A 12,223-nucleotide genomic window follows, 5' to 3' on the forward strand; every position below is an offset into this window, starting at 1 on the left:
ATCTATTTGGACGTCATCCTCATAGCGAGCAGTAGTCGTCAGGGGTATCTGTTGCATCTCCGTCAACTCTACGCCCGACTGAGTGAATATGGCCTAACAATCAACCCGGCCAAGTGCCAGTTTGGGCTCGACACCATCGACTTCCTGGGCCACAGGATTACTAAAGACAGGGCAACCCCTCTGCCCACCAAGGTAGACACGGTCCGCCACTTCCCACGACCCAACACAATCAAAAGGCCTGCAGGAATTCGTGAGTATGGTGAATTTCTGCCACTGCTTCCTCCCGTCAGCAGCCTGAATCATGCGCCCCCTGTTCACCCTGATGTTGGGTAAGGGCAAGGACACTACCTGGGACGACGAGTCCGCAGCCGCTTTCGTTAAAACCAAAGAGACCTTGGCAAACACTGCGATGCTAGTGCACCCCAGAATGGACGTCCCTACCGCCCTCACAGTGGACGCATCTAACACAGTAGTCGGAGGAGTGCTGGAACAGCTCATCGAGGGTCATTGGCAACCCCTGGCGTTCTTCAGCAAACACCTACAATCACCCGAGCTCAAATACAGTGCTTTCGACTGGAAACTGTTGGCGCTATACCTGGCGATCCGGCATTTCAGGTACCTCTTAGAAGGTAGGCCCTTCACAGCGCTCATGGACCACAAACTGCTAACCTTTGCGTTCACGAAAGCGTCCGACCCCTGGTTGTCCCGCCAGCAACGACATCTGTCCAACATCTCTGAGTACATGACGGATGTCCGGCATGTCTCAGGAAAGGACAATGTTGTGGCGGACGCTCTCTCCAGACCTAACATCCAAGCCCTGTCCCAGGGGGTAGACTATGAAGTGCTGGTGGAGGCACAGCAGGCAGATGAGGAGATCCCTAGTTACAGAACTGCAGTCTCCGGTTTGCAGCTTCAGGACCTCCCCGTAGGCCCAGGTGAGAGGACCCTACTCTGTGACATAACCACCAGCCAACCCCGCCCCATCGTCCCGGCAGCAGCACGTTTTCGACTCCATTCACAACTTAGCGCACCCCTCCATCAGGTCAACTGTCTGGATGGTAGCCAACAGGTTTGTTTGGCACGGACCCCGTAAGCAGGTCAGTGAATGGGCCAAAACATGCATGCACTGCCAAACAGCCAAGGTGCAGCAGCACACCAAAGCCCTGCCGCAGCAGTTCCACCCCACCTGCCGGCGTTTTGACTACATTCATGTGGATATCGTGGGCACCCTGCCAGTGTCGTGAGGAGCGCGGCACCTCCTATCGTAGACCAGTTCTCAAGATGACCACAGGCAGTCCTGCTCACCGACACCACCTCCGAATCCTACACCCGAGCACTGATTGCAACCTGGGTATCTGGCTTTGGCGTACCGGCCCACATCACCTCCGACAGAGCCGCCCAGTTCATCTCCAGCCTGTGGTCAGCTATGGCCAGCCTTTTGGGGACACAGCTGCACCATACAACTGCCTACCACCCACAGTCAAACGGACCAGTGGAGCGTTTCCACCGTCACCTGAAGTCAGCTCTCACGGCCCGCCTCAAAGGGCTTAACTGGGTGGACGAGCTTCCCTGGGTCCTGCTCGGCGCCCAAAAAGGATCTGCACACCTCATCGGCCGAGTTGGTGTACGACGCACCCCTGGTTGTCCCAGGAGAGTTCATACCAGCCCCAAGGGTCAAGAGGAAGAACCCGCAGCAATCCTGTTCAGACTACCTGAGAGGTTCGGTAACCTGGCCCCCATACCCACTTCACAGCATGGACAGAACCCGACCTGCGTACCCAAAGACCTGCAGAACTGTAAGTTTGTTTTTGTACGACAGGGCGGACACTGGACTCCGCTACAACAGCCCTACGAGGCGGCGTTTACGGTGATCAGAAACAACGGGTCCATATTCGTGCTGGACATTGGGGGGACAGAGGAGGTTTTCACAGTCGACCAACTCAAACCTGCCCATGTGGACTTGGTGCAGCCAGTTGAGATTCAAGCACCGCGGCACTGAGGCAGACCTTCCAAACAGAGTCCGACCCGGACTGAGGACATTGGAGGATGTATCGCCGGTTCTGGGGTTTGGAGGGGGGGGGGGGTTATGTGGCGACTCACTTCTCCCCACTTCTCAGTGCACTCGAACCAGCTCACAAAGTGGCGCGCACTGGCATTGAGGCCAGTCCCAAAAAGGGCACCAGCATTTCTTCACCAGCAAGGGGAAAAGCCCGCGCGCGGGACAGGACTGTGAATATGCGCCCCCCTATAGCATTCCCGCCCAGGGAGGGTAGGAACAGGAAGGCTTTAAAGCGAGGCCGCGAAGTTTGAATAAATCTCTTTTGCAACTGCAACTTGCCGAATGCATGTCGTTATTTCAGCGCTGTGTGTAGCACACCGCTACAATACTTCAATATTGGGCAAATGTCAATGAGTCTGACAATCAAAATCAACTTGATAGTAAAGTTATTTTAAATTTACACAGAAGAAAACACTGTTGTAAGCTTTAAGGAATTGAGGAAAACTATCAAAAGGAACTAATAAAACAAATGTCAATCAGCAAAATTTAATCAAAGTACAGTCAGCACAAAATCTGTGAAATTATAGAACAAATTAAGTTCCAATTTTAAAAAAATGCATTTAATATTTTGCAATGCAAGTCTTGTGCATTTAAGCAACTTCCCAAGCTATTAGTTGATCAGCAAATAAAGTAGTTCCCAAGTAATAAATCTCGTGCTGCAAACAAGTATGTTTAAACTCAAAGGAGAAAAATGCCGGTAACATACTTGTTAAACATGTTTGAATGGTTTGGAAGCAATAATTCTACAAAAATAATTAACCTTACAAGCAAACAAAAGACCCATCCCAACATGCCATCATGAACAGTAAGAATATTTTTCATCTTGAAAAAAGTGGCAATGTAGTTTCCATACAACGTAGAAGTAGGAAGTCACATGCAGTAATTAAGAAATAGTTCAATTCAATATCCTCTTCCCAAGTGAAAGAGGTAAACTGTGTCTACGATTAATATAAAGTTAACAGAAACTGTCCAGGAATTAAACCTAAGAAACAACTGCTCGGACTGTTGTACCTCACCTGTTTGATTGTAATGCATCCAATTTAGCATGATCTCTGGTGCTCTATACCATCTTGTGGCTACATATCCAGTCATTTCATCATCAGTATGACGAGCCAATCCAAAGTCTAAAATCTGTAATCATAAAATGATTATATTAGACAAGAATCATTTTACTACACCCTTTAAAGTAACAAAACTCTAAATTTGCAGGTTAAAGGAAAAACTATCAATTACAAATAGCCTGTTCTGGAAATCAAAATAGCATCAACAGACAATTTAATCTTAGTTTTCATGTCATTATATCAAACATAAAAATACCTTGGCATTACCAAGTAACTGACTGTAGTGCCAAAAGACATCAGTAAGCAGATCTGCAGTAAAACGAATGAAGTTGGAGGATAATGATTAAAGTAGGGTTATCAGTGAACGCCATATGAGAAAGACTGGGCTACAGTGCCAATAAAAAGTACTCATGTGCTTGGAAGTTACATGTTTTATTGTTTTATAACTTTGATTCATAGTGGATTTAATTTGGAGTTCTTGACACAGATCAACAGAAAAAGACTCTTAAGTGTCAAAGTGAAAATAGACCTCTACAAAGTGATCTAAATTAATTACAAATATAACCTGGTACTCCAGCTGCAGTGCAGCCAACAAAAAAGCCTTGCAGAGGGTGGTTGGGGAGCAGAGAAGGTTATTGGGGTCCCCCTACCTTCTGTCCAAGACCTCTTTCAGAGTCGATGCCTCAAGAAGACACAGTACATCATTAAAGACCCCTCACACCCTCTCCATGAACTGTTTGTTCTTCTGCCATCAGGTAAATGTTACAGGACCATCAAAACTAAAACCACAAGGCTACTAAACAGCTTCCTCTCACAGGCAGTCAGACTGCTAAATAGCTGCTCTACCTGACTCTACTTTGGACACTTTTAACTTGCACTGGACACTTATAACTTGTTTTTAACGGACATGTGGCTGTTGTGTTTTACCATTTATTGTTATGTTTATTATTTAGTGTTGCGTTTGTTATGTTATGATTGCACTGCTCCTGGGAAACGGTGTCTCATTCTGCCCTGCAGAGCTGATGTATGGTTAGAATGACAATAAAGTTTTTGAATCTTTGAAAACAACAAAGAAATTGATGATCAAAGTTTCATACCTCTTTAAAATGGCACACCAAATCACCATTGCTGCAGCCAACTGGTTTTAGAAGTCACATAATTAGTTAAATACAGATCTGTTTTTGGAGACCCGTGTGCAGTCAAGTTGTTTCAATTGATTGTAGTAAAAAAAACACCTGTATCTAGAAGGTCCAACTGCTGGTGAGTGAGTATCCTGGCAAAAACTACACCATAAAAACAAAAGAACACACCAAACAACTCCACAAAAAGGTCATTAAAGCACCAGTCTGGGGGATACAGGAAAATTTCCAAATCACTGAGTATTCCTTGGAGTACAGTTAAGTCAATCATCAAGAAATGGAAAGAATATGGCACAGCTGTACATCAGCATAAAAACTGACTAACTGTACAAGAAAGGGACTAGAGAGGGAAGTCATCAAGAGACCTATTACACCGCTGGAGGAGTTACAGGCATCAGTGGCTGAGATAGGAGAGACTATACACACAACTGTCGCCTGAGTGCTTCACTAGTCTCAGCTTTATGGAAGTGGCAAAAAGAAAGCTGCTGTTGAAAAAAACTTTGCATGAAATCTCAGCTAGAATGCATGTGGGAGACTCTGAAGTCATCTGGAAGAAGATTAAACCAAAATTGAGTTTTTCGACCATCAGACTAAATGCTAGGTTTGGTGCAAGCCAAACACCACACATAATCAAAAAACACACCATCCTTACTATGAAACATGGTGGTGGATGCATGATGCTGTACAAATATTTCACTGCAGCAGGCCATGGAAGGCTAGTGAAGGTAGAGAGTAAAATAAATGCAGCAAAACACAGGGAAATCCTTGAGGTGAACCTGATGCAGTCTGCAAGAGAACTCCGACTTGCAAGAAGATTTGTTTTCCAGCAACACAATGAGTATAAGACAACCTAAGTATAAAACCAATGCTAAACAAGAATGGCTTAAAAACAACAGAGTTAATGCCTTGTAGTGGGCAAGTCAGAGCCCAGACCTCAATCTATTTGAGAATTTGTGGCTGGGCTTGAAAAGGGCTGTTTGCTCAATCCCCATGCAATCTGACAGAGCTCAAGTAGTCTTGTAATGAAGAACGGGGGAAAATCGCAGTGTTTAGATATGCAAAACTAATACAGACCTACCACATAGACTCAAGGTTATAATTGCTGTCAATGGTGCATCAACTAAATACTGACTTGAAAGGGGTGAATACTTATGCAATCAATTATTTTGTGTTTTATATTTGTAATTAATTGATACGAGAGTCTTTTTCTTTTGACCAGTGTAAAAAACAGCCAAATCCACTGTGATTCAATGCTGTAAAACAATGAAACATGAAAACTTCCAAGGTGGGGGGGGGGGGGGTGGTGAGGTGAATACCCTTATAGGCACTGCAATACCATAAAAATGAAATGGATCTATACTGCACCATATCTACCAATACTTTTATAGAGAAAAAAAAATTTAGTTGCTGACAAAGTTTTTATTTCACTTTCAAATGGTCACTTCAACATGTCAGGCTAAAAAATTGTAGAAATAAGGCTTCCTCCCAAATTCCCAAGGAGAGGTAGACATGATTAATTTAGAATGGCATTGTGATCAGTGCAGATATTGTTGGCCAAAGGGCATAATCCTGTGTTGTGCTCTATAATGTTCTATTTTGCAATACAAACTTTTTGCATTATCATTTCCATTCAGAATTAAAGACCAAGTAATTTTAATCAGTAAAAGGCTTTAGGCATTTTTACAAGTCCAAATCCTCTACCTTCTCATTGGAAAATACATTAATGATTTATAATATTTCAATTTTGGTGAAGCTATTTTAAATAGTTAGCTCCCCATGTAAAATCATCACATATGCTCCTCATACTGCAGCAGACAATTCTTCACATCTCCATAACCAAAGGAGTTATTCTCAAGTATGAGATATCAAAGCAAATAAAGAAGAACTTGTGTCAAATGACAAAAATTGGCAGTATTATTTAATGAGGAGGGCATTATTAGGTGACAGAACAATAGTACTCAGCAGGTAAATCATACACAGCAATGACAAATGAAATTTAATCCTGACAAGTTTAATGCAATGTAGTTTCTGAGGTTCAATTAGTGTATGGCAAACACAATGAATGTTAGGTTCCTGTGGAATATTTAAGAAATGAGGCCTTTGATGTACAAATCCAAAGATCCTCAAAAGTTGGTAGCACAGATAGGGTGATGAAGATAGCATACAAGCACTTGCCTTCATTAGCAAGGGCTTAGGAATGTAGGAGGGAGGGGCCTTTATACAACTTTATAAAATATTAGGCGAAAATGGAATATTGGGTGTAGCTCTTGCTTTCACACTGTAGAAAGGATGTGATTGCACCAAAGAGGGTGTAGATGAGATTTACCTGGATGTTGACTAGAAGAGAATTTTCAGCTATAACAAGAGACTCGAGTTGTATTCGTTTTCTGTGGAATAGAGGCTGAGTGAGAGGGACCCAATGGAGAGACACAGAATTAGGAGAGACATAAATAGGATAGATAAAAGGAATGTTTTCCTTATGGCAGAAGTGTCTTAAGTTCAAAAGCAAGGTTTAGATAGGATTCAAGGAAGAAAGTTTTCCATTCATAAGGAAGATTGAATCTGAGGTGATGGTTAAGGGTAGGTAACATTCTAGCAACATTCACAATTTGCTTGAATTACCATGTCCTGATAAATGCAATTAGAATGGATAGGTACTGATTGTCAGCATAGACATGGTGAACTGAAGGGCCTGTTTCCATGCTGCATGGCTCTTTCACATGAATATATTTCTGTTTATTCAGCTATACACGAGTTAACAAAGTCTTTGGTTAATTACTTTCCTTTTATTGAACTGGTTGCAAGAAAAGAAATTTACTGAAACTAAATGCCATTTTTATTTGGAATATTGAGTCTACAAATTAACAAATAGTGCAAACAGTTCTACATTCTTACTGTCCAGAGCGATTACATAAACGTGAGAATATGATCAGCTCATCAGATATAGCTCTCTTACTTGAAAGCAAGACAAAAATTTAACCATAGTATATTTAATAATTTCAACACATCAGATCATCCTACCAAAATTATAATATAATGATAGGTAGAATAAAGACATTACTGTCTTTACCAGAAATATGCTTAGGCGTTATTTAGAAGTGCAGTCTTATTCTGCACAGCCCCAATTACGGATAATGGGGTACAAGACAAGTTTAAGAATGGACAACTAGATTGATGCTAAGTTTGAAGGCCCTTAGTTACTATGATTAGCTTGGAAGACTGGAACTTTGTACTTCAGAAATCAGCACTGATTAAGATGTCTTAAAAATAGTTAAGTGATTACATGAGGAAAAGCTTTTGAATGCAAAGTGGCAGCAAAAATTGAAAGAACACCAGATGATTTCAGAATGTGTTTTTTTTTAAAACAAGGGATTCGTTGCCTTTCTCCACTGCCTCGTTAAATGTTTAATTGCCTTTGAGACAAATTTCATAGCATCTAAATTAGTCAAAATAAATTGTTAGAAAGAGATTGTAAGGCAAGGATAGATAAAATGGAAAAAGAGTAGAGAGATAAAGGAAATGTGGCTAACCACTAATATTTTATTTTCTGCAAAGGGTTTAATACTGCTACCAAAGCTTTGGATAAAGTTCTTTGCACGAGAACTGCATCGCAGCACATCCTGGTTCAAACAATTTATGCCATAAATGATTCTTCTCTAATGAAATCCATTAAAGATGCCAGGAAAGATTCTGCACAATCAAACTATTATCTGAAATCAAAATCAATTAATTCCACTTCTCAGTCTGCCCCGTCTCCAGTTATCCATTTAGAAATGGATAAAGGCATTCTCAACACTGGACAAGAAAGCTTCTAAGCAACAACTGAAGTACTTTAAGCAAAGCGTTTCTTTACCTTTAGCTCACAATCTTCATTCACTGCAAGATTACTGGGTTTCAAATCCTATCAAACAAAATAAATAACTTATTTGAAATAATCTTGTTCAGCTGTTCTTAATTAAATTGTAGATTGCTCAAAATATTCAGAAACATCCTAGTTAAGAAATTGCATAAAGCTTTCCAGACACACTAAGTATTTATGTCTCATTGAGAATAAGCAATAAGTCCAGACTGAATACACAGAATAAAGTATTGATTGAAACAAGTTTTTCATCTCAGTATACCATGGTAATTTACATTTAAAATTACAACAAGTGGTATTTAATTTTTGCTTAATCTTGCAACTAATTCTCTTCTCAACCTTCCACAAAAGCACAACAAAATTCAAGAAAGCAAATATGCTTTATTGGATGAAATTATAACCATCTTAACCAACCTTTAATACTTCAAATTATTTTGATGTTTTAAATGCAGCAGTACTCTGAATGAATAATACAAGAGATGCTACAGTACACAAGTCAGTGGTACTCGCATTCATATTTAAAGCATCAAATGTTCTATACTTATAGTAGTCGTAAAGAAAGTACTTAAAGTAAAAATGAATGCATTCACAATATGAAATACTTACTCTGTGTATAATTCCAGCAGAATGGATATACTATGAAAAAACAAAATTAAATACCGTTTTAAAGCCAAACCATCTTCCATAAATTATATGCTACAACAGAATATTATTTATAATTAACAAGACTTATAACAAGGTTCTTAAAAAACATTTACTTTCACTTCTCAAAGGAACTAAAGTTAATATAGGATGTGAAAGACACTCAACAGAAAGCTTTAAACCAAGTTAATTCATACTCCAGATTTAGAAGTAACTGGCAAGGCCAACACTTAGCACTCATGCCCTAATGATCTTGAAGGTGGCGCAGAGTTTCCAAAGTAACTAGGGATATACTTCTCATCTCAGGTGGACAGTATTCTATGATACTTGAGTTTTATACACAGTAAATGCTCCATTGAGAAATTCAAAAGGCAAGTCACTTAGTGCAAAATCTCTAACGTGCTACATATTAACAGTTAGAGATTAAGCAGTGATGATATCATTGAATGTCATGAGTTGATATTCTTATTGAAATAGTTGTTTGGCTTATATACAATACCAAGTCTTATATATAAAAATCACCTAATCTGACTTTGCACATACTATTATGGATCATAACCAGTTCTGCCTGTTAATTACTTCACTGCTCATTCAACAACATAGTCGTACAGCACACTATTTGCCTGCTGGGCCACAAGACTTCCTGACCATCACTCCACAAGGATGATTTTTAACACTGGAGCCTCAAGGCTGTCCTCAGCCTCCTACTTTACTCACTAAACACTGACAACTGCATGTCCAGACTCTATACCAAATCCATCTACAAGTTTCCATATGGTAACACCATAGTGGGCTGTATTTAAAATAATGAGTCAATAATACATTTAAATGAAATGCCTAGAGTCAAAGGGGACATGCCAAATTGCTTTAACCTTCCAAGGAAACATAGAAACTTAGAAAATAGGTGCAGGAGTAGGCCATTTGGCCCTTCAAGACTGCACCGCCATTCAGTATGATCATGGCTGATCATCCAACTCAGAACCCTGTACCTGCTTTCTCTCCATACCCCCTGATCCCTTTAGTCACAAGGGCAATATCTAACTTCCTCTTAAATATAGAGAATGAACTGGCCTCAACAGTTTCCTGTGGCAGAGAATTTCACAGATTCACCACTCTCTGTGTGAAGATGTTTTTCCTCATCTTGGTCCTAAAAGGCTTCCCCTTTATCCTTAAACTGTGACCCCTCGTTCTGGACTTCCCCAACATCGGAAACAATCTTCCTGCATCTAGCCTGTTCAATCCCTTTAGAATTTTATACTAAGAAGTTGATAAAGCCTACTAACATGAAAGAACTTTTCCCTCAATGTCAGCAGAGCAAAAAAGCTGGTGTCTGACTTCAGGGAGAGGGGCTGTGCACATACTTCTGTTTACACCAAAGGTGTGAGACTGGAAGGGTTGGTAGCTTCATGTTACGAGGAGTGAACATCACTAGTGGCCTGCCCTGGACCAACCACAGACACCACAACAAAGAAAACACACCAGCACCTCTATTTCCTCAGCAAGCTAAAGAAATTTAGCATGTCTAATTAGACCCTCACCAGTCTTTTTTTGTTGCACCAGAGAAAGAATCCAATATGGATGCATTACAGCTTACAATGGCAATTGCTCTGCCCATGACTGCAAGAAATTGCAGACATAGAACATAGAGCAGTACAGCACATTACAGGCCCTTCAGCCCACAAAGTTGTGCCGAACCTCAAACCCTGCCTCCCATATAACCCGCCACCTTAAATTCCTCCATATACCGGTCCAGTAGTTTCTTAAACTTCCACTAGTGTATCTGCCTCCATCACTGACTCAGGCAGTGCATTCCACGCACCAACCACTCTGAGTAAAAAAAACCTTTCCCTAATATCCCCCTTGAACTTCCCTCCCCTTACCTTAAAGCCGTGTCCTCTTGTACTGAGCAGTAGTGCCCTGGGGAAGAGGCGCTGGCTGTCCACGCTGTCTATTCCTCTTAATATCTTGTACACCTCTATCATGTCTCCTCTCATCCTCCTTCTCTCCAAAGAGTAAAGCCCTAGCTCCCTTAATCTCTGATCATAAACCAGGCAGCATCCTGGTAAATCTCCTCTGTACCCTTTCCAATGCTTCCACATCCTTCCTATAAGTGAGGCAACCAGAACTGCACACAGTACTCCAAGTGTGGCCTAACCAGAGTTTTATAGAGCTGCATCATTACATCGCGACTCTTAAACTCTATCCCTCAACTTATGAAAGCTAACACCCCATAAGCTTTCTTAACTACCCTATCTACCTGTGAGGCAACTTTCAGGGATCTGTGGACATGTACCCCCAGATCCCTCTGATCCTCCACACTACCAAGTATCCTGCCACTTACTTTGTACTCTGCCTTGGAGTTTGTCCTTCCAAAGTGTACCACCTCACACTTCTCTGGGTTGAACTCCATCTGCCACTTCTCAGCCCATTTCTGCATCCTATCAATGTTTCTCTACAATCTTCAACAATCCTCTACACTATCTACAACACCACCAACCTTTGTGTCGTCTACAAACTTGCCAACCCACCCTTCTACCCCCACATCCAGGTCGTTAATAAAAAAAATCACAAAAAGTAGAGGTCCCAGACCAGATCCTTGTGGGACACCACTAGTCACAACCCTCCAATCTGAATGTACTCCCTCCACCACAACCCTCTGCCTTCTGCAGGCAAGCCAATTCTGAATCCACCTGGCCAAACTTCCCTGGATCCCATGCCTTCTGACTTTCTGAATAAGCCTACCATGTGGTACCTTGTCAAATGCCTTACTAAAATCCATGCAGATCACATCCACTGCACTACCCTCATCTAAATGCCTGGTCACCTCCTCAAAGAACTCTATCAGGCTTGTTAGGCATGATCTGTCCTTCACAAAGCCATGCTGACTGACTGTCCCTGATCAGACTATGATTCTCTAAATGCCCATAGATCCTATCTCTAAGAATCTTTTCCAAAAGCTTTCCCACCACAGACGTAAGGCCCACTGGTCTATAATTACCCGGACTATCCCTACTACCTTTTTTGAACAAGAGGACAACATTCACCTCCCTCCAATCCTCCAGTACCATTCCCGTGGACAACGAGGACATAAAGATCCTAGCCAGAGGCTCAGCAATCTCTTCCCTTGCCTCATGGAGCAGCCTGGGGAATATTCCATTAGGCCCGGGGAATTATCCGTCCTAATGTATTTTAACAACTCCAACACCTCCTCTCCCTTAATATCAACATGCTCCAGAACATTAACCTCACTCATATTGTCCTCACCTTCATCAAGTTCCCTCTCATTGCTGAATACCAAAGAGAAGTATTCATTGAGGACCTTGCTCACTTCCACAGCCTTCAGGCACAACTTCCCACTTTTATCTCTAATCGGTCCTACCTTCACTCCTGTCATGATTTTGTTCTTCACATAATTGAAGAATGCCTTGGGGTTTTCCTTTACCCTATTTGCCAAGGCCTTCTC

General features: G+C 41.6%; 1 protein-coding gene across 3 annotated transcripts in view; it reads right to left on the reverse strand.

Moving 5' to 3' along the window:
• The window catches only part of LOC132381150 (mitogen-activated protein kinase 14), a 56,804-nt gene that overhangs the window by 17,538 nt on the left and 27,043 nt on the right, over window positions 1-12,223 (reverse strand). For all 3 annotated transcript variants that reach the window (XM_059950426.1, XM_059950427.1, XM_059950425.1), the window contains 3 exons: window positions 8,725-8,754; window positions 8,113-8,160; window positions 3,076-3,190 (listed from right to left, as the gene is read on the reverse strand). In XM_059950426.1, the coding sequence (XP_059806409.1) occupies window positions 3,076-3,190; window positions 8,113-8,160; window positions 8,725-8,754 (193 nt within the window). The remainder of the gene's footprint in view (window positions 1-3,075; window positions 3,191-8,112; window positions 8,161-8,724; window positions 8,755-12,223) is intronic.

The sequence above is a fragment of the Hypanus sabinus genome, chromosome 25, assembly GCF_030144855.1.
Source record: "Hypanus sabinus isolate sHypSab1 chromosome 25, sHypSab1.hap1, whole genome shotgun sequence".
Taxonomy (NCBI): Eukaryota; Metazoa; Chordata; class Chondrichthyes; order Myliobatiformes; family Dasyatidae; genus Hypanus; species Hypanus sabinus.